Raw genomic sequence first — 22,527 nt, 5'->3', positions numbered from 1 at the left:
AGCACCCAATCCGAAGCCGGCCCCGCTTGCTGCCAGCCCAGAGCCGGAGCCCAACATTGACTCCACTGCTACTGCCTTCCGTCCACTCCGCGTGGCCCCGCCTCCAGCCCGCGCCCGAGCCTGGGCTGAGCTTAACTTTGCTCTTTGCTCCGCCCTCGAGCCAATAGTCAGCCCTTATTTTCCCTTGGCCCCGCCTCCAGACCCGCCCCGGCCCAGTCCCGGGCTTGCCTCCCTCGGGCCCCACCCCTGGCCCGCCCCGCCGACGGTGCGCGGCAGCCGGGAAGGCGCCTCCCGCAGTCGCTCGGAACTGCGGACCGGAGAGAGCTGTCCGCAGAGGGCCGGCGGCGGGAGCGGAGTGGGTCGGGTGGGGCCAAGCCGGGCCGTGGGCCGTGTGGGGGCCGGGCCAGGCCGGCGGACGGCAGGATGGGCTGCACCGTGAGCGCCGAGGACAAGGCGGCGGCCGAGCGCTCTAAAATGATCGATAAGAACCTGCGAGAGGATGGCGAGAAGGCGGCACGGGAGGTGAAGTTGCTGCTGTTAGGTGAGGCCGCGTCTGGATCTGCCCTCACCCCTTTGCCAATTCCCAGCCGGAATCCCCAGACAAGGGCTTCAAACTCCCTGGCAGGCTCTGGACCCCATAGCCGGGTTTGAATCTCCCCGGGATAAGCCTGGCCACGACCCCCAAATAAGAGTGAGGAAACTCTGGGTTAGTCTAGATCTCTAATCCTAGGCCACACTAGATCAGATCCTCAACTTACACCATACCCCAAACTCCCAAGTGCAGGCAAAGGTGCTTTAACATCAGCTGTCCAGTCCTTGCTTTACCATTCACCCTTGATAACTAATCTCACAGAGCCTCAGAGTCTCCATGCCTTGTCATTCCATTCTTTCCTAGACTTTATCTAAACCCTCAAAACCCTACTCGGTCCCCACCCCCAAGCTTCACCTGTTCCCCCTATTCCTATTGGACATGAGCGTCCCTTGGGGTCCCTGCCAGGCCCCTACTCCCTCGTTTACCTTCTGTGCCCTGTACTTACCCTGGAATCTATATTCTCCACTTGTGCATTCTAACCCTAAGGGATCTCTCAAGTGGGAAACTGTTCTTGAACCCTCTCCAGCTGGACCTTCTTCAGAGCCCCTGCTTCTGGCCACCAGATCCCTCTCTGCAGGCATCACTTCTCAAACTCTCTGCTGCTCCTCTGTAAGTTCTCTCCCACACTCTGGCCTTCCCAGAGTCCACCACCTCTCCTGCACCAGGTGGGCTGTGCTGGGAGAAGAACCAGGGTCTGGAGAGAGCCTAGGCTGGTTAGGTAGAACCCCAAGGGCCTGGACTGAGATTCCACTGGTAATGTTGGGGAGGGGACCAGAACTCAAGTCTCCCTGGAAGGTTCTTCACCAAGAGAACATATTTCCCAGTTTTGAAGCCCTGTCTGTGCTAGTAGGGGGGGAGTCTGGGAAGTAGGAGGGAGTGTGGAGGAGTTAGGGTTGTAGCTGCTTCCAAGACCAGGGAAGATGGTGGTTGCTAGAGGGATGGGGGGAAGTGGAAGTGGTGAGACAGCCGACATATTGCTGCCCCTGCGGCCGGGCAGAGGAGATCTGCTGACGGGTGCTGGGCTTCCCGTACCTTTCTGGACTTGAAAGGGTGGGATATGGCTTTTAAGAGTGGGTGGGCCTGTTGGATTTCAGAGCCATGTGAGGGGTGTGATGGAGGAGCTGAATGAGGAGTTGGGGAGTGAGCTGGGGGTGGGCCAGTGTGCCTGGGAGCATCCCAGCTGGTCTTTTGCAAAGACAGTGAGCCTGCCTTTCCTCATAGCCCAGTCTCACACTGGGAGCAGTAGCCTGAATTGGTGGTGGTAGGGATGCGGGTAGGGAGGGCTCAGGCAGCAGCGCAGGAGCATTGTAGGCAGGATAGTATGTGTGTGGGGGTGTGGCCCCTGGTTCCAGAGCTGCTTTAGGGCCTCCAGGCTGTGAAGAGTAGGCCCTTTTATGTAGGGCTGGTGGCTGAGAAACCGCATGGATGTACATTATGGGCCCATCTGTTGACCGTCCGGGCAGTCTGGTCTCGGGGGCACAGCCCCGGAGGTTTCAAAATGGCATCCGCTCCACTGCTGCCGCGGGGAGGAAGAGAAGGGGCGGGAAGGGGCGGCGGCCCAGCCTCCTGGGCTGCTTTGCGTTGGGCGCTTGCCTCTTCCTGTCTCTGCTGTGAGTGCGGCAGGCAGTGAGTGGGTGTCGACGCGGCGGAATGCCCTGTGCCTGCTGGGCCTGGGGAGGGCACTTCCGGGACCGCTACCTCCTGGTGCCCAACCCAAGACTTTTGCCAGCCCCTCCCAGGTTGATCTCAGTTATTGCGGTAGCTCAGGAGATGTGAGGCTGGACCCTAGGGTACTAGAGACATAGGGATTCTAACCTGTTTTGTGATTGGACCGGAAGCTTCCCTTATCTTGACAGACTTGCCCCTTGGAACCCAGCTCAGTTTTGGGGCCAGGCCAGGTGGAATCTGGTAGAACCTGGCAACCCTTCTCACTGGACTAGTAGCAGCCAGAGGTATAAGGTCTGGCTCAGCACTTTGCAGCCTGAGGAGTCCAGCCCAGTGTTCTGCCTCTCTAGCTTTTGCTCTTTCTGTGACATGGGCTTCCTGGGTTGAGTCGAACAGGAACCTCTGGTTCTTGTTGGGGACATGGTGTGGGGCTAAGACCCAGCAGGGTGTATGCTGCAAGGGACTGAGAGACCAAGCTCTGCCTGAAATTGAGGCCCAATCTGCAGGACCCTATCTGCCATGGCTGCCTGGGGAAGGGTCCTGGCTTGAACCTTGCCTTCCCCATCCAGGAATAAGGTGGCAATGGGAGTCCCACTGTGCCAGGTTCAGAGTTCTGGGCGCCTATCCCACTTAGCGGGAAACTCTGTCCAGGCAACGGGACTCAGGCTGGGCAAGTGCCAACCTTCCCTCCCAGCCAGAACCACGCCTGCTGCCCTGCCTGCACACTGGCTCCCTCCCCTCTGTGCAGCTCTGCCAGCCGTCAGGCACAGTCACTGTCACCAGGACAGAGACAGATGTGTACACACTGGCAAGAGTTTTTCCTGGTAGCTTGGGGGGGGATCAGAGTAGCTGGTCCCAATCTCACTCCAGCCGTACCCCCAACCTTACCCAGTTCTACATGACTGACCAGCTAGGCCCAGGTGGAATTTGGTGGACAGCCTTTGAAAGGAGAGTGCCCACTGTGGGTTCCAGGAAGGATTTAGATCATAGGTACAGTAGTTTTGTCATGCCCCTGGGACTTTACATCTGTTGTTTCCTACTTGATTATTCTTTTTTTTTTTTTTTTTTAGTGGTACTGGGGTTCAAACCTAGGGCCCTGCACATGCTAAGCACTCTACCACTAAGCTATATATCCCTGGCCCTTGATTGTTCTTCAATACTCTACTTGAGATCTCCTCCCAGGATCTTTACTTGTCCTCCACTGAGGCTGGTGAATCTTCTCTTCAGGCCCTGGGTACTGCTGCTTCCCTCCATCAGAGCATGATATTGGCCTTGAGATTGCTAGCACAGAGCTATGTATTGGGTGCTTCTCACTTATTTGTTGAACGAAGTACATATCCACAGAACTTGGTTTGGGGAATGGGTAGGTGGAGGTCATTGAGCCATAGAGGCCGGGTTGACACTAAGAGAACAGTTCTTTAGCCTGTTTCTTCCTGGTCCCATCACAGACTGTGCAGGCACCTCAGAAACAGACTCTAGCCTGTTCCATCCACAATATTTGCTGCCCAGCCTATAGCCTGTCACAGGGCACAGCACATAGTAGGAACTCCATCTGTTTGTGGGGAGAGGGCTTTGTATTCTTCCTTCAAATAAGAGCTATTTGGAGACTGCCTCAAGGCTACCTTCTCTGACAGTCTAAAAGCTTCTGAACAGCCTGAGGGCTACCAGGCTGAGACCTGTGCAATGCTGCAGTCTCTGGGCCTGCCAGCACAGGGACTGCACAGAGGGAGACTGCACAAAGAATAAGTTTACCAAAGGAAAAGGAAGGGAATTTTGTGGCCTTAATCCTGTCTGTGCCTCTAGCAAAGGGCTGACACTTTATAAGGTGCATATTAAGTGTGTGTGGAAACAATGAGGCCGTTGAACACATCTACAAGGGCATAGCCCTTGGGGAGAGGGATAATATAATCCTGGGTGTGTGTGTGCAGTGCCACTTGAGCCTGGTTGCAGGTAGATGGGAGGGCTACCCTGGGATCCGACCTGGCTGGGCAGTGGGGAGACTCTAGTGGTGCTTTTGAAGGGGTCTTCCTGGAGGAGGAGTCCTCTGCTGGCTTTGAAAAATGAGCACCATTTGCCAGCTATATATCCCCCAGGCACTGGGGGAGACAGACCAACTCAGCAAGAACACCCAGACTGGAGACCTGGCCTGGATTCCCAAGACCTTGGGGGTCACACAGATCTGTGTTCAAATTCCAAGTCCACCTTGTGCTCTGGCTAAGAAACTTTCAGATAAAGCCCTCGCAGGAATTTTGCCTTTCACATACAACCTGGGGACCAGATCTGCAGCCAAGGGTATTGTGGGTGGCAGTGCATTAAACCCTGGAGGTATGAAAAGGGTTGAGGGACCTTCACTGTTGATTCCTGCAGTGCTGAGCATATGGTGGGAAGGGGGCTTTCATTCTACAGGATGCCTGGCTAGTGTGGGGACTTAGGGGAACCCCCTCCCATGTCCTCAAGCAGCTCCACTGCAAGTGGGGAGACCAGGGTGTACTGCAAAGAGTTAGTGCCTGATAAAGTGATAGACTATCCCAGGGATGTCAGACAAAACCTCTGGGGGCCTAGGGTTGGGGATGTGGCAGAGCCCTGAGTGCCAGGTAGGCTGGTACCCAGGCAGGCCCACAGCCCAGACAATCTCCCCGCCAGCCCTCTTCTCCCCTGCTGGAGCTCATTAGCACTTGAATGGGGGGCGGGGTTGCTTGGGCCTGAGAGTCTCTTCCCACCCCTCCCCCAGGTTGGGCAAGGCTTTGTCTGCTGGAGTGGGCTGGGATGGAGCTCAGTTCGCACGGCAGGGAAAGAATGGGGATTTAAGCCATTTTTGATTCTTTCTGCCTATGTCCTTAGTCTCACTAAGCTCAGCACCTGCCATGAGAAATTATACCTAAAGGGTAGGATAGGAGTGTGACTAGGTCCTTCAAGGGATACCCCTGATCTGGGAGAGTAGGTGAATCAGTAGCTTAGCTGGGAGTATCTCTGGAGAGTGGGGACAGGGAACCATAACAGGCCAGCAGGTGGTAAGGACACTGGGAATGAGCTTTCAGTGTGCTGGAGGTGGAAGTCAAACCAGCCTAGGGACACAGCCTTCCATGCCAGAAGCCCTGAGGCAGCATCACGCCACCCACTGTGTTTGAGCCTAGGCTGCCAGTTGGTGGCTGGATATGGTTAGTGACCCCTTTGGTCTCCTTTGTTTTGAGTAATATTTGCCCACCAAGCAACAGCATTTAGGTAGTACTGGGGGTGGGGTGTGAGCCCATCCCATGAAGTCCTCATGCTTCCAGCACTGTGGTTGCCAGGGGTGCTGGTACTTGAGGCTGCTTGGTCCACACACCGATTCTGTACATCATGCCCTTGATCTTGATCTCTGGCTGTTTCCAAAAGCCACCGATTTTCTGGGCCAGTGGTGTGCACCTGTAATCCCAGTGACACAGGAGGCTGAGGCCCGAGAATCACAAGTTCAAGGCCTGCCTTAGTAAATTAGCAAGGCCCTAAGCAACTCAGTGAGACCCTGTCTCAAAATAAAAAATAAAAAGCCTGGGGATGTAGCTCCATAGTTAAGAGCCCCTAGGTTCAATCCCTAGTACCAGTTTTTTTTTTTTTTTTTTTGGTGGGGGGAGATTAGCCACCAATTCACCTGGCAGGAATAAGATGGAAGAAAACTTTGAATGCCTAAGCTCTTAGCCACTGAGGACCCAGGGGCTGCCTACTCCAGCAGACGATGAGCCAGTCAGATTTAGAGCCTGAAGTGCTGCCTCTTTGACCCTTTCATGTAGTGGAGGGGGCAGGACTAGGCAGCTGAGGTAGGGTAGGGTGTAGACTGGGCAGCTGTCTCCCCTTCCTAGCACCTTGAGCCAGGAGTCCCAGCTTAGCTCAGTGAGTAGGGGAAGGGGTCAACAAGTGTGTGACCAGGTGACAGCTAATGGGCTTTGCTTAAGGATGCTCTTTAAAGTGCCCTGAGAAAGGCAAAGAATTGGGTGTGTAGTTAATGGCTCTGGTACTTGATGCTCTTAGGCAGCAGCTATAGATACAAGGTGGGGCCCCTTCTACCCAGGCCCTCTAGCTGGGAACTCTTGTTCTTACTAAACCCCAACCCCATCCTCACCCTGTTGCTGCTTTTAGGGACTGTGACCACTCTTGGTTTGGGAAGAATAATCTCCCTGGAATAAACAAATATTACTGGCCAGGCCCTCAGTGTTTGTTGGCTTTCTGAATGTGCTTACAAGGCTCAGAAGGTGGTGACAGGCCAGTTTGAGTAAGCCTGGGTTATCCCCCAGGGCTTTTTGGAGAGAAGGTATCTTTATGGCTTGGAGGATGCTGGGAGCTCCAATGCTGTCACAGCCTCAGGATGTACAGAGGATATGTTGATAGCGGTACCTGCTGTGCTCTTGCCCAGAGAGGGGGCAGTGAAGTTTGCATGGCAGGACCTCTCAGGGAAGTGGTGTCCACATCGGAGGAAAAGGAGGAAGCAGCTGGAGGAGGAGGAGCCCAAAAGAGGAAGAAGCCAGAAGACTCTTTGGTGCTAGTTCAGAGGTATAAACCCAGGCAGCCCAGGGTTCTGCCAACTGGAAGGTCTAGGAGGTAAACACGTATCTAGACTCATCAGAATACTTCTGTGGGCAGTCACTAGGTAGGGACCAATTTAGGTTGCTCTGCCCTTGTCTTGCCCCATAACTGCTGGGCCCAGAATCCCAGAGAAGGTGGCGCCTCTGAGAAGGATTCCAGCCCCTCCTTTGGCCACAGGAAGTGGTGGCTGGGAGAAGGACGCCAGTGGGAGGACCAGCAGGAAAGCAGAAAGCTGCTGTTAGATTCCCGAGCGGCCATTGCCCTCCAAAGCCGGAAGGCCAGCCACAGGCCGAGATGAATGCCTGGAAATGGAGCAGCAGCCCCAGGATTAGCTCACTCTGGGTTTCCCCTGCTTGGAGATTGACAGAGAGGGCCTTGGTCCTAGTTTAAGGAGTCCTCCTGCCAACCAGCCATTCTCTGGGCCTTCACTAGGCCTCTGTTTCTCCTCTAATATTAGCAGCCATTGCCTCTGATTAAGCTTTGATGATTGTGTGGAGCTGAACTCTTTGCAGTCTTATCTTACTTAATCTTGAGAGGCTGAGACTGATGTCACACCCATTTCACTGATGAGGAAGCCGGAGGCTCAGGGACATTATGTGACTTACTCAATAAGTGGAGATGCCAGGATATGACCCAGGTAGTAATTGAGCACCTGTTCCAATCATCACAGCCTCTTGGAAGTCTGGGCCCAGCTTATGGGAATTGATCAGTCAGGGTAATAGGCAGATACTGGGGCAGCTGCCCTGGTGCCCGTGTGTTCTGTGTATGCTTAAGGGCCCTGCCTTGGGGGCCTTCATTTCCTCCTTTGCCCTGGAAGGTGAGATCAAGATTCTGCATAAATCTTTGCTGCTCAAAACAAGAAATCTGTGGGGAGCTGGGATTATAGCTCAGTGGTAGAGGGCTTGCCTCGCATGCATGAGGAGGCTCTGGGTTTGATCCCCAGCACCACATAAAAATATTTATTATGTCCATCTACATTTATTGTAGATTGTGTCCATCTACAACTAAAAAAAAAAAAAAGAAAGAAAGAAAAAAAGAAATCTGGAGTGTCCATGCGGTGACCTCATCCTACATGTAGCTGCATTTTTTTTTTTTTTTACTTCCCACCTTTTTTCCTAGCCCATGTCCAATGTTCATGTCATGGCAATCAATGTTCATGTCACAGTCTGCAATTTAGAACTTCACTTTTCCCTTAATATTAGGATTGTTCCTTCTGTAGCTCTCTTTCTTAGGGAGACACACCAGGCCTGAGGAAGGTTTGCAGATCTGCTGAAGTCTGGGGTGGGGCTGTGAGATGGGGAGTTGGCCAGATGAGTGGAAAGGAAGAATGTTCCTGCAAGGCTTCTGCTGTGAGTGCCAACTCAGAGGTGTGTGCCCCTGTGGTGCTTATGGTACTGTGTGGTGGTTGATTGTGGCTGCAGTGGGCTGGTGACAGCATGACAATTGGTAAGGTCAGTTCCTCATGCTTCTTGATCTTCACACTGAGTTTTGTGTCTGGTGGGGCCTTGCCCTCCACCTTGGAGTTCCCAGGGGTTCTGCTTTATATTGTCAAGCCAGGTTCTAGGGGGATAGAGGGTCCCAAGAGAGGCATAGGAGAGCCAGGGCAGAAATATCCACATTTCTCTGAGCCAGGAGCTATGCAGAAAGCAGAAACCATACAGCCTCAAGGCTACACAAGACTGGGTTCCAGGGGTCCAATCCCTTACCTTCCTTATTGTATGACCTCAGGCTATCCTGTTCCCTGTCTGTGCCCAATGCTGGGGCCTGTAATATGATTCTTAGCACAATACTGTGATCTGTGGACATGTGGACAACTGCTGGCTTGTTGGGCATGAACACAGTTTGGGGTGAGTGTGAAGACCCAAGAGAAGCTGCTCAGTGTAGGCCATGGGTTTGGCACTCCCCTGAGGGGTACATTTTACATTTAGGGACACTGAGAGTTAGGCTCTAGACACCTCACCTATGGTACAACAAAATAAGTCAGAAAAGAGTTGGTGGTTATTCAGATATTTTAAGAATAACAAAGGGGCAGTGGTGTACATCTGTAATCCTAGCTGGTGAGGAGGTTGAGGCAGGAGGATGGATCACAAGTTCAAAGTCACTCTCATCAATTTAGTGAAGCCCTAACCAACTTTGTGAGACCCTGTCTCAAGGGCTGGGGATGTGGTTCACTCCTGGGTTCAATCCCTAGTGTGCCACCCACCCCCACAAAAAAATAACAAAGGGGTCTCCTTGGTGGTATGGTGGCTGAGGCAGGAGGATTACAAGATCAGGGCCAGCCTCAGCAAATTAGCAAGATCCTAAGCAATTTCAGTTGAGACCTTGTCTCAAAGTAAAAAATAAAAAGGGCTGGGGTAAAGTGCCCCTGGGTTCAATCCCCAGTACAAAAAAAAAGGGGGGGGGGATTCTTTAAATGAAGAAGCTTCCTGGAAAAGGGATGTACCAAATGATCCAGCTCTTTGTGTGACCTGGGCTTGTCCAGCACCTCCTGACTTCTGCAGAGGGTGAGATCTGCAGCCCAGGGGATTAACCAATGATGAACTGGTCTCAAAGTTTCCCTTACCCCAGGCTTCTCTTCCTCACCAGGTATCTGAGTTTCCTTCTGGGCAAGGGCCTCACTGAGAGAGATGCTCCTACCCAGGAAAGCCTTCCATGTCTGGACAGGATTCCAGACCTCAGTTGCCTTTGTACAGAGATCTTTGACTTGGTAGTAGCAAGACAGGCCTTAGTTGTTGGTGCTTCCCTAATGGGTTTGGGAACTTCTGGAAGTTGCTGGAGGCAGCCCAAGTGGCAGAGACCAGAAAGGGTTTGGTTTGTTGGGGCATCTGGTGGAAGGCCAGGCTACAGGAATGGGTGGGAGTGTGGAAGAGGCCATACAAGACCTCATATCCCTGCCCCCACTCCAGTGCTGGACCCTGTGAGCCTCCTTGGAGGGATTGAAGGGGCCTAAGAGCAGCACCTGGAGGAAGGAAGAGACCGGCAGGGGGTGGGGCCTGGAGGGCCTTTGTCTGGTTGGGCCTTCTCCCCCTTCTTCCCTCCTATTCCCATTGTTTCTGCATGTGGTCTCTGAAGCTGGCTGGGGGCTTCCCAGGGTGGAGGTGGTGGGTGAGGGTCCAGGCACTTCCCCCCAGTCACCCCTAGCTAGGGGGGTTGTTTTTCCCAAACAAAACACTCCCCAGCTCTGCCCAACCCCCACCTCTTCCGCTGTCTCTGGCTGCCCTGCTCCCCCTGCTGGTGGCCAGACCTGGGACACTAATGCTGCGTGGTGGGGGATGGATGGTGGGATCTGAGAACCATGGTCTGACCTGGAGATGTGGTACTCTCCTGGGATGAGAGTAGAGGTTATGTCTGGGTTGCCTTTGGGGTGGGCTTTCCAGGGCCCACCCCGATTTTACCCCCTACCTTGTGCCCCACCAGGATAGGCCAGAGAAGATTGTGACAGCATGGGTGCGCCTGGTGCTGTGGGTTTGAGCTGGGTTGCTGCCCAAGTCTATCCTGTGGTTCCAGCCACCGCTGCTTATGAGAATCTCTGCCCTTGGGCTGCCACGTCAGCTGGCTGCTCTCCCTCACCCCATGTGTTCCAGGAGAGCCCACCAGCCTGGGAACTCTCTTCAGGGAGGCCTTTTCCCAAGCCTTCTCAGCCTTTTAAGTGTGTAGTCAGTGAGCAATATCAGTGGAAAGGCTCCTGGGCAGGAAGGAGGGCCCTGTAGGAGAGGTAGTGCTGTGGAAAAGGAGTGATGAACTCGTCAAAAAGCCAGGAGACTGACTGGTTCTTACTCCTGTCCCAGGTTACACTAAATCCAAGCAGGGAACTACTACTCTCTGAATCAGCCTGTGGGTCACCATTCATTGTTCTTCATCCACTCTTTATCTGAAAGCTCTCAGAAGCTCTCCTTCAAATGAGATGACCACAGCAGTCCACTCTGCAAGTTGCTTTCACAGTGACCAGCACAGCATGGTCAATATGGGTTGTAGCAAATGAGAGATTTGGGGAAATCTGTGTTCTTCCCAAGGGAGAAGTGTGAATTTTTATCTGAATGCTTACCATGTGTCAGGCACTGTGAGAAGAGCTTTGCATTAAATCCTCACCCCTTTCCCAAGGAGAAGATAATGGGATATTCTATTTCATAAGTGAGGTACCAGAGAAAGGACAGGGAGGGAACTGAAGTTCATGGAGATCTCAGGAAGGATCACAGTGGGCAGCAGGGCCATGGTGGGTCTGGACCTCTTTGGGAAAAGATCTGAAAGTGAGAAGATGGGCTGTCTGGCCTCTCCGTGCTTGGCAGTCTTCAGAGGAGAAACTGAGGTCAAAGAGGACAGCAGCTTGTTACTACCTCCCAGCAGATTAAAGCCTAATGGGGGGAGTAGAGGGTTCAAGATGGGTGGATAGTGACTTAGATACTGGGACCTGGGATCAGCATCAAGTAGGTGGATCTATGGAGCTATCTCTTTCTGCAAGGCTCTGCTGGCTATGTTCAGACAGATGGGGTATTACTGTCTCCTTTCCTCCATTGTCCCCTCCTCCACAGGAGCTCAACACCCCATAGTAGAGGCAGCTGTTCTAATGCAGAGCAGCCCCTGCAGCTCAGCACATCGCTGCAGTCACTGCCTGCCTGCTCTGAGCTCAGCAGCTGTGCCACCGGGTGGCACAGTGTGACCCGGTGGGAATGTCAAGCCCCATCTTCACCCCCCGCAGAGAACCTCTGTGGGCCCCTCTGGTCTCACCCAGCTGAGGATGGAATACCCAGTGGAGTCCTCTCTCAGCAGAAGGAGCTGATTTCTGTCACCTGTTGGCAGAGCTCCCCTGCCCCTTTGCAGCAATCTGGAGTCAGCTGGGGAAGTTCCCTCCTAAGGGAAAGATACAGGGCTTGGTTGGGGAAGCTGAATGCCCCCAATCAGCAGGGTGCAAGCAAACTCTGGGCCAGATGCCAACTTATCTGGTGAGGAGATCCATCAGGCCCTGATAGAGAAGGAGCCCAGCCTAGGGAATGAAGAACAAGACTGCAGCCCCTAAGCTCCCCAGGCACTCAGCCTAGAGGCTGCCAGAAAGCCAGGGTCTTCACCCCACCCTTTCCACTGGAAATCCCATGTGCCCCACCACTGTGCTCCTGGCCCCTCCCCTGTGTAGCTTCTTGGGGCAATGCCTTGACTCTGTCCTGGTATCTTCCTGCTTTCTGCCTGGCTTCCAACACCACGCCTTTGTCCTCCCTCTCACTATTTTCCGCCTGAGTCACAACTACTGGAAGAACAAAGGGACCACCCTGAATCCAAGGATGGAAGCTCTATGTCCTTGATTAGTCTACCTGTTAAAGGGGGTTCTGTTTGCATTGACCCCTGCTGGGGCCAGAGAATGTCCTCCTGACTCTTAGCATTTGAGAACTTTGTGAAGAGAAACTGAGGCTTGAAGAGGACAGGGAAGTGGGTGGAGCAGAGAACGAGTGTCCTGGCTTCAGGCCTGGCATGCTCAGGTGCTGCTATCAGTGTCTTGATGTCTACCAGCTCTGCTAGGAAAATGAGATTCAAAGCAAGTTTGTGCTTTATCCCTATCACTGGGTGGGGTCACGAGTGGCCCATGCTACCTAGAAAGAGAAAGATCAGAAGACCAGATGCTTTTTCAATTCTTAGTGGTCAGATGGGGGAAACCGATGGTGGTCAGGGGTCCCAAAGAAGCAAAAGGGGAGCAAATCTATACCTTTCCAAGGTCTCCTGTATCCTGGACAGTTGCTCTGCTCTGAGTTTTGATTCCACTGGCTGGGGTCAGCATATTGATCTAACCCATGAATTTACATCCTTGGTCTCTGCTGTCCCAGTGGGGCCCCCAATCCTAAAACTCTCTGGCTCACTCCTAGTTCTTCCTCTGCTCTAAATGTGCCTCCTTCCTTTTGCTCTGTAGGAGCAAGAGGGAAGGAGAGCCAGATGGCCGCTGCTGCCCTCCCTTCCTGAGTTGCTATTGAGGCCCCAGGGACATGGGTCCCATTGATCTACCAGGCTTTCTATGCCTTCCACATCCCTACCAGCCCTGTGGAGTACGAGGGATCCTGGCTGCTCTGCTATGTGCAGCCCAGTAGAGGGGGAGGGTGCTGCCATCTGACTACAGTCCACAACCAGGCAACTATATGGGGCCAGGTGCCCCTAATGCCCAAGGCTGAAACCCTAGAGGGAATCACTATTCCACCTGCCCAGAGCCTACATGTTATATACCACCCAGTACCCTCCCCTATCCTAGGAAGCAGGCCTGGGACAAATTGAAACAGGCACCGGTAGCATTTATAAGGAGAGTTCAGATCCTCTCAGAGTAGCCACTGGAATAGGGATATGCCCAAACCCACTCTTGCAAGGGTCATAGCTAGATCTCAGTTTCTCCTAGTAAAATGTGGGTCTGAAGCCTCCCATACATGCCTATAGTCCCATTTACTTTGGAGGCTGACACAGGAAGATCACTTGGGTCTACATATTCAAGACCAGCCTGGTGGTCTCACATTGTGAGATGTCATCTTTTAAAAAAAAAAAAAAAATTCTCAGGTAGGAGAGCTAAGCTGGGCAAGGCCCTTGGAAATGTCTGTTACCCAGTCCTGGTGTCTGCTAATGCTGCTGTTGCTTGTTGGGCCTCATATAGACTGGGGCCAGAGTTGGCCCAGGCAGGTAGGGAGTGAACTCAGTATCCCAGTGAGGAGTACAGCTGGCCCCAGAGGACTGTGTGGCCTAGCTGTGGTATGAATCATTTAGGACAACTCTAGAATGAATGGTGTGTGGAATTCGGTGGGCCACCCACACAGGGGGCTATAACTGCGCTACCTCAACCTCTTTGTGTCTGTTTCCTCATTTGTTAGTTAGGGATGAGAGTAGAACCTGCCTCTCAAGGTTGCTTGTGAGGATTAAAGTACCTAGTGAATGTAATATCATCTGGCACCCTTTACAGTAATGCCAGTATCATTGCTGATGTTTGCTCATGCTGATTTGTAGGTTAGCCCCTTTATCCTCTGAGGCTGTCTTTATCAGCCCCTAGGATTGCTGGTGGCCGGGTCACAGTCCTTAAGTTTAACCTCCCCACAGACCCTGCCACCTGTCATCCTGAGCTGCTCAGAGGGATGGCCCTGCCACAATGCTCAGGAGAATTGGGATGCCAGAAATGGAGCATGGGGCAGGTCTGCACAGCAAAGAGAACAGCATGAGCAGAGGTCTGGAGATGACAAGAGGCAGTGTCTGGCAGGAGGAGACAGTCTGGGCAAAGCCTGGGCAGGAGAGTGGGGCCTGGCTGAGGGCCATTCTACCTGTAGCTCAGAACAGGGGAGTAGTGCGGGGAGAGGTAGGGCCCTATTTCCAGTCTGTCCATCCTTGTCCTATCTCTTTTTTTTTTTTTTTAAGGTGCTGGGAATTAAACCATGCTAGGCATGCACTCTACTGCTGAGCTGCACCCCTAGCCCCAGACTCTGTCTTTTTAAATACCTTCCCAGGGCATGGTCCTGGAGGTCTGAGCCATGTTTTGAGATAGGCAGGGTAGACTAGGCAACATGGTTCTTGGTATTCCCTTGTCTTTCTGAATCCTGGCTGTACAATTCTAGACCAAGATTTTACTTTCCTGAGCCCCCAAATCCTCATTTGTAAAAATGGGAGTAAAAACAGTGCCTGTAGGGCCTGCTGTGATGAACAGGAGAGAATGGCAGCAAATCTCAGAGAATAAGCTGAAAAGAAATATGGGGTAGAGGCTCTGACAGGTTAAAGAAGAAGCTTGAGCCAGTATAGAGGGATGTGTGTGTTTGTGTGTGACTCCATGTGGTTCCAGGTCTCTGAGATTCTATACTCCATATGCTCAGAGCAGACCTGCCCCATCCAGCAGAGAGCTTGAGCCACATCCAGGAGAAATGAGTATGACACTGTGTGCCAGCCTAGGTCCCCAGGAATCTAAGGTTCAGGATGTGGGGAGAAGAGGGGCGACTGTCCTGCTGGAGTATACAAGGCACTTTCCTACCAGCTCTGCTTGAGGTGCCATGTTGGTGAGCCCCAGGTGCACAGGGCAGCAAGCCAATGTGAGGATGACAGGGAATGCAGGGCTGGCCTTAGGTCTCTGGTCAAGACTCCTTGAACTCAACCAAGGCAGAAGGGAGCCATGGGGGCTAGTGAAGTCTACGGAGGAAAAGACCTATAGACAGTCTCCATGGGACAGATATTATAGGTTCTTGACCAATATGGCCCTGCCAGCTGCCTCCCTCTCACTGTGCCACTGATGTGGAGATTGGGTTCTGCCTCTAGGGCTACAGGGGCAGGCCTGTGGAGCCCTACTGGGCCTGCCCCTGACTGCCTGTGCCCTCTCTTCCAGGTGCCGGGGAGTCAGGGAAGAGCACCATCGTCAAGCAGATGAAGTAAGTGCTATACACACAGTCAGTCCCCAAACTTCGATTTCCCCTTTTCTTCCCATGGGCCTGTATTGCCCCCAGTATAGGCTCAACCAGGCCCAGACTTCTTATAGCTAGTCATCTATCTATCAGCCCTGGTGGGTTGGGGGCAGTTTTTCCCTCTTTGAAGCAGGCCCCAGCAGCCCCAGGAACTCCCTGTGCCCTGTGGACCCTAACTCCTGACCCCTGGCTGTCAGGATCATCCATGAGGATGGCTACTCAGAGGAGGAATGCCGGCAATACCGGGCAGTTGTCTACAGCAACACCATCCAGTCCATCATGGCCATTGTCAAGGCCATGGGCAACCTGCAGATTGACTTTGCTGATTCCCAACGTGCGGTATGTACATCCTCCACCACCACCCATTTCCCACAAGGCTTTAAGCCATAAGGCTTTAAGGGAGTCTTGTCCTGGGGAATCAGAATATCCCAGCCTGGGCCCCATTCCAGAGGACTCCCTGGCTCTGACAGGCAGGGTGGGGGTATGGTCCTTCAACTGGCTGACTGCCCACCACTGCTGTACCTAGGACGATGCCAGGCAGCTGTTTGCACTGTCTTGCACTGCTGAGGAGCAGGGCATGCTCCCTGAGGATCTGTCCAGCATCATCCGGAGGCTCTGGGCTGATCAAGGTGTGCAGGCCTGCTTTGGCCGCTCGCGGGAGTACCAGCTCAACGACTCAGCAGCCTAGTGAGTGCTCCAAGGGGCTGGGTAGAGAGCAAGGGTCTGGGGAGGTCTAGACTATGGGTTGGACTGTAGAACCTGAGCAACCCCAGTGAGATACTACTGGTTTCTGGTTATGAAGCTGATGATTGTCAACCAAAGCTTTGGTGGTTTGTGGGGTTGGATGGGATGGGGTGGCATAGTATTAAAAGGCCAGGAGGAATGATAGGGTGGCTTGTACAGTATTCTTATAGGCCACTTAAGCCTTATCTGTCTTTTTGCACAATTGTTCTAAAGAACATTTACTGTCACCTGCTCTGTGTCAGGCCCCATGCAAGCCTTCAGGGGCATAGTGATAAGTGGAGCAGATAAGTTCCCAAACAGTGACAGCTGAGGGTGTCAGCGCCATGAGGGAGATGTCCAGTGGAAGGACATCTCAGCTGAGTGCTGAACAAGAGCTAGCCATGGGAAGAATGGGCAGGGGTTCCAGGTAGGAGTGTGGTGTATACAAACTCCAGGGCTGTGCTTGAAGGCACTGAGATCAGATCAGCCTGAGAGGGACACGCAAAGTGGGTAAAGATTCTGTGGGCAAGGTGACAGGCATGTGCACAGGCTGGAACCTGTACCTCTGTCCTGACCCTTGCTGGCTCCAGGGTGAGTCCAATATTCATCTGGGGAATCACAGGGAATCCCAAGAATCCCAGATGTGTAATAGGTCTGGACCCTTTCAGCCCAGCCCACAGTTCTAAACTCCTTCCCTACAGTCCTTACCATGTGTCAGGACTGCTGCAGGGTGCTGAGGACCCCACAAGGATGGGAAAGAGAGGTTCTAGGGGATATCCACAGGTACTGGAACCAGATAGGCTGCAATCCCTGTCCTCTCTCCCTCCTGGAGCAGAGGCTCCAGCTAGGACTCCTGTGTGGAACATGTTTCTGACTTTTACTGCCTGTCCAGGCCACAGCCCACCTAAGAGGGGCTGGACCTCTCAAGGGTGGGTGAGAAGAAGGACTTGCCTGGCCAGGATTTTCCAGTCCTGCCCCTCATCTTATGGGCAGCCTCCCTCTACCCTCCTTGTATGGCCTGACCCCCCCCCCCCTTGTGAGTGTGTCCCCTCCATAGAAGCTGCAGGATTATAGCAAATACTGTAGGGGCCTATAGGCCTCAGTGCTACCCCCACCTCACGGAGGTCACAGGCTCAGCCACCAGCAGAGCTTGTAGGACCATAGGGAACAAGAATACGTTAACCCTCTTTACTGCAATACTCTTAAGACTGCAGGTAGGGCAGGGGGTCCTTAGGGCGAATCCACTTATTGAGAAGGAGAGGCTGCTGTGGAACCCACCATGAAATTTTCAGGCTGGGGGCTCTGTCAGTAATAGTTGGATAGTTGGGGCGTGGCACACAGGTCACAGCACATGCGTCATGGTCCCCCATGGCCCTTCCTGTTTTTCTGTTCTGTCCCTGTGTCTCTGAGATCATTTCCCTCTGGCCTGGTTTGGCCCGGCTGCTGGCCCCAGCAGCTCTGCCTCAGGAGCAAGACATGGGTAGAGGGCAGTGGTGTAGATGCTTAAATCCAGTCTCCAGGGTAGCAAGTATATTGAGACAGGCCTATAGGGGCAGCACTGATACTAATTAAGGGAGCTGGTAATGAAGAGCCCCTGAGACACCTGCCAAGCGGGTATCTTTGCCCTCTCCCTAAGAAGCCAAAATTTTATTGGTGCCCACTGGGCCTGGCAGGCCCCAACATGTTCAGCCTCATATCAAGGGACCACACCAGGCTGCTCTGCGGCAATTACCATAATTGCACGATTAGCATCCTGAATCCTTCCCTGAAGGACTAATTTGCCCCCTTCCACCCCCTTCCACCCCCTTTTCTGAAGCTCCAAAACCCTGGAGTTGGGGCTTGGATGGCTGGCCACTGAGCTTCAACTCTTCTCAGTCCCTTTCTGTGGTTGGGAGACAAGAGGCTATGAGTCCAGATTTCTTATCTGAGCAGAGAGTGTAAAGTAGGCAGAAGTTAAAGAAGCAAGTACTTTGCCTGAGAAGTGGGTGTGGGAGGGAGGGGGGCTCTTCCTTCTGACCCAGGGTCCATGTAAGGAGGCCTCCACTGACCCCCGCCCCCATTTGTAGCTACCTGAATGACCTGGAGCGCATTGCGCAGAGTGACTACATCCCGACACAGCAGGATGTGTTGCGGACCCGTGTGAAGACCACGGGTATTGTGGAAACACACTTCACCTTCAAGGACCTACATTTCAAGTGAGCGGGCATGTGGGCAGGGTAGAGGGGCAACACCTACCAGCCTTTGGGGTAGCAGAGTGGGGGCTAGGCCAGCCTTCCTTGGTCCCACTCAGGTTTCTCAAGGGTGTGTTTGGGGAAAGCATGTCTTCATGACCCAGTAAATCAGTGGTCACTTTAGCCAGCTGTTCACAGCCTCTGCCATCAAGACTTGCCCCAGCAGTGAACTAGCAGTGAAGTGGGCAAGTGGATGGTTCCATGAAGGCAGTGGCTCCACTCTGGATACACCCTCATGTCCTCAGCCTGTGAAACAGGGTGGGGAATCTCCCCTTTCTTGGAGCTAAGGTGATCTATGTCCACAGGATGTTTGATGTGGGTGGTCAGCGGTCTGAGCGGAAGAAGTGGATCCACTGTTTCGAGGGTGTCACAGCCATCATCTTCTGCGTAGCCTTGAGCGCCTATGATTTGGTGCTAGCTGAGGATGAGGAGATGGTGAGAGATGGAGAAAACGCTGGGCATAAGAGAATGCAGAGGGTTCGGGGTGGGGGGGGGTTGCCATTGCTGACCTCACTGTCCTGCCCCCAGAACCGCATGCATGAGAGCATGAAGCTGTTTGACAGCATCTGCAACAACAAATGGTTCACAGACACATCCATCATCCTCTTCCTCAACAAGAAGGACCTATTTGAGGAGAAGATCACACACAGCTCGCTGACCATCTGCTTTCCTGAGTACACAGGTGAGGGGACTATAGACACTGCCTCTAGGGAGAGATGGTGCCTTTCCCAAGAGGACCCAGTGGGGACAGGTGGCCCATGGGCGCCCTCCTCTGGACAGAAGAGTGACTATAAGACACACCTGCAGAGGCTGGCTTATGAACTGTATCTGCAACACAGGGCCTTTTTTTCTTCTTCCCTTTTTGTTACTGAGAATCGAACCCAGGGGCACTTTACCACTGAACTTTACATCCTCAGCCCTTTTTAAAAATTTATTTATTTATTTATTTTTGAGGCAGGGTTTCGCTAAGTTGCTGAAGGTCTCACTAAATTGCTGAGGCTAGCCTCAAAACTGTGATCCTCCTGCTTCATCCTCCCAAGTCACTAGGATTACAGATTTGTGCCCCCATGCCCAGCCACAGGGCATTCTTAATATACATGGGGCCAGGCACAGTAGTATATGACTATAATCCCAGGGACTCAGGAGGATTATAAATTGAAGGCCAGCTTGCTCAACTTAGTAAGATTGTCTCCACATAAAAAATGAAAAGGGTTGGGGATGTAGCTCAGTAGAAGAGCATTGCTGGGTTCAATTCCTAGTACCAAAAAACACATAGACACACAGACATGGACACATGGGCACATCCTTCACACAGCAGGTGCTCTCTTTACAGAGTGTGTGCATGTATATTCATATGTGGTCACTATGCATGTATACATGTTACATGCTTGTCTATCCACATGCACAGAAAGTTGCTATATACATACGAAGGCGCCTACCTGCCACACAAAGCACATGTCTTCACTATTGCATCTCCCTCAGGGGCCAACAAGTATGACGAGGCAGCCAGCTACATCCAGAGTAAGTTTGAGGACCTGAATAAGCGCAAAGATACCAAGGAGATCTACACGCACTTCACATGTGCCACCGACACCAAGAACGTGCAGTTCGTGTTTGATGCTGTCACTGATGTCATCATCAAGAACAACCTGAAGGACTGTGGCCTCTTCTGAGGGGCAGCGGGCCTGGCAGGATGGTGAGCCAGAGTGGGGTGAGGCAGGGAGCTGGGGAAGAAAAGAAGGGACAGACTTGGGACCTGGGGAGAGACCTGGTGGGGGTGATAAGCCTGAAGATGGGAGGGAAGGGGGCCATCAGGTCAACTTATTTGTATTCAGGGCACTGAGGAGGTAGCACAGGTAGGCCTAACCCACTAGCCAGAAAAAGGGGCCTGGTCTTCTGGTTCTGTCCCAGTATTCCTTGGAGAAAACTCATGTCCTCACCCACCAGGGCACTGACCTAACCCAGTGGAAGCTGGATGCTGACGGGAGCCTAGGTTTATACTTACTGCTCACTGTGACCAGCTCTGCACTTGTCCTTAGCCACCTTTCCCTCAGACAGGGTCCTGGGCTCAGGCTGGCCCAACTGGCCTTGGTAGAGGTGTGATGACTCTGCCAGTGCTGCTATCTCCCCTATCCTCCATAACCCAGCAACAGAAACTATTGAGTGACACCTGGGTTCCTGGTAAAGGTGGGTGGGGAAAAGGAGAGGTTCAGCAGGTTGTGGAGGTGCATGCCTGTAATCCCAGCTACTTGGGAGAATCAGGAGACTTGGGCAGGAGGATTGCAAGTTCAATAAAGGAGAGGGTCATTGTCTAGGAAGGCAGGAGGAAGAGGCACACCCAGCTTCCTCCCAATCCATGTCATGACTATCCCCACCTCCAGGGCCATCGCTGACTCTGCTCCCCCCAGTCCCTGAGGAAGATGGGGGCAAGAAGACCACACTCCCAGCCTGCCTCACCCAGCCCTGGCTGCTTCTCAAATCTTTCCTCTGTTCCAGTTCCTCTCCCCTCTCTTGGCTCCAGTCTTAGGGGAGGGGTTACCACAGGCCTCTCTGAAGCCTGACTCTGAGGTGCCAGGAGTGGCTATGGTACCTCTTCCTGGGCATCTGTTCTGATTTTCTGACCGTTATCTTGTTCTGTGGGGGGAGCACATGCTGAATCTCCCAAGGCCTGTGTCTGGAGGGGCACCCACTTCTCCAGTCCAGACCCCTAGCTTCGCCCAACACCAGCCCTGACCCAGCCCAAGTCCAAATGTTTACAGGGAGCCTCCTGCCCACCCCACCCCATCCCCACCGCTTGGAGGCCCCAAAGGAAAAAGCACAAGAAGCGTGAAACGCCACCATTCCTGGAGAACACAGTCCACCTGCTTTTAAAAACAAATGAAAGTAAAAGAAAAAAAACTGCAAACCTAGAATTTTAGAGAAAACCTATTTAAAACTCAGATCCTGACCAGCACCCTCCCAACCCCTTTCCAGTGATTCCGTGCCTTGAGTGTGTCTGCGTGTTTACACCCATCCATCTGCTCGCCACCCCTGTGCGGGCAGCACCCCGCCCTGCCCTCCATGGAATTGGGTTCCAAGGGCTGTTCCAGACAACTGCCAACATCACAGAGGGCCCTACCCCATGGCCCTGGGCCCAGGCTCCATTAACCTAAATGTAGCTCCTTAGCGCTAACCTAGGAACCGCCGCTGCCTGCTGAGGGGCCAGGCCCCTCATGCCCTCGCCCCAGGCCCGGGTCCTTCAGCGTTGAACACTTCCTTGCTTTTTTCACGTTTTATGGAATTGTTCACATGGTTTGAAATAATAAAATGTAGAAAGAAAAAAATGCCAAGACTTGATGGTTTTTCTTTCTCCCAGGAGACCACGACTCATGTGCTCAGTGATTGATCTGGACCTCAGTCCTCACCTGGGCCGGGATTCAATATTCTGAGCTTTAATTTCCCACTGGACTGGTCAGCTTGTATGCAGAGGCCTGGGTGTCCCCTCTCTCTGCAGGTTTGGGGCAGCTTGCAAGCCTGGCAAAGCAGTTGGGCAGACTCAGAAACTCTTCTAAAGGGTTCTTGCACTTGCAAGCAAGAGGGGTGCCCAGCCAACCTCTAGTGCAGAAGGAAATGGTGACTTCTGACCTCCCAAGTACAAAGGTGTATGAGGTGCTGGGTCACAGCCATGTGCTCTGCATGACTAAAGAGCCTACCTTTTCAAACCTGAAGGGTTGAGACAGGCAGATAACCACACTTATCACTTAAGGTGATAAGGCCTGGGAAGCTGCAGATCATTGGCTGTACTGGGGGCTAGGGCTCCCAATGTGTAAGTTGCAAGAAACTAACTGAAATGATGGATATCAGTGGGGTGGGCCTTATGTGCCAACCCCAGGCTCCAGGACTTTTTTTTTTTTTTTTTAATTTATTTTTTAGTTGTAGTTGGACAAATACCTTTTATTTATTTATCTATTTATTTTTATTTTTATTTTTTAAAGAGAGAGAATTTCAATATTTATTTTTCAGTTTTCGGCGGACACAACATCTTTGTTTGTATGTGGTGCTGAGGATCGAAGCCGCACACATGCCAGGCGAGCACAATACCGCTTGAGCCACATCCCCAGCCCCCTGTTATTTATTTTTATGTGGTGCTAAGGATCGAACCCAGGGCCTCGCACGTGCTAGGCGAGTGCTCTAGCGCCTCCAGCGCCTTCTTAGACCTCTGAGGGCTGAGCACCTGGAAGACACAGTGAAAGGCCGGTCTCAGCTGGGTGGGGTTCTAGGGCCAGCGCTTCCGCCTCCGGCCGCCAGGAGGCACCACAGTCCGTGCTCGGCGCTTCCCGGCAGGTCACGGAGGCTGACGTCATCGGGTTCCGCCGAGGCTGCGGGC

General features: G+C 52.9%; 1 protein-coding gene across 1 annotated transcript; it reads left to right on the top strand.

Annotated features, from left to right (window-relative positions):
- The first annotated feature begins 286 nt into the window (after positions 1–286).
- On the top strand, positions 287–21,472 carry Gnai2 (G protein subunit alpha i2). The gene is made up of 9 exons (XM_076867689.2): positions 287–541; positions 15,132–15,174; positions 15,405–15,546; positions 15,734–15,894; positions 17,997–18,125; positions 18,467–18,596; positions 18,690–18,843; positions 19,644–19,857; positions 20,543–21,472. Exons 1-8 carry the CDS (start codon positions 424–426, stop codon positions 19,832–19,834), a joined length of 1,068 nt encoding a protein of 355 aa, XP_076723804.1. The 5' UTR covers positions 287–423; the 3' UTR covers positions 19,835–19,857; positions 20,543–21,472.
- The last annotated feature ends 1,055 nt before the right edge of the window (positions 21,473–22,527 follow it).

The sequence above is a fragment of the Callospermophilus lateralis genome, chromosome 10 (genome assembly GCF_048772815.1).
Source record: "Callospermophilus lateralis isolate mCalLat2 chromosome 10, mCalLat2.hap1, whole genome shotgun sequence".
Lineage (NCBI taxonomy): Eukaryota > Metazoa > Chordata > Mammalia > Rodentia > Sciuridae > Callospermophilus > Callospermophilus lateralis.
Note: the sequence above shows the minus strand (reverse complement) of the source record. Positions and strands in the feature narration are given on the sequence as shown.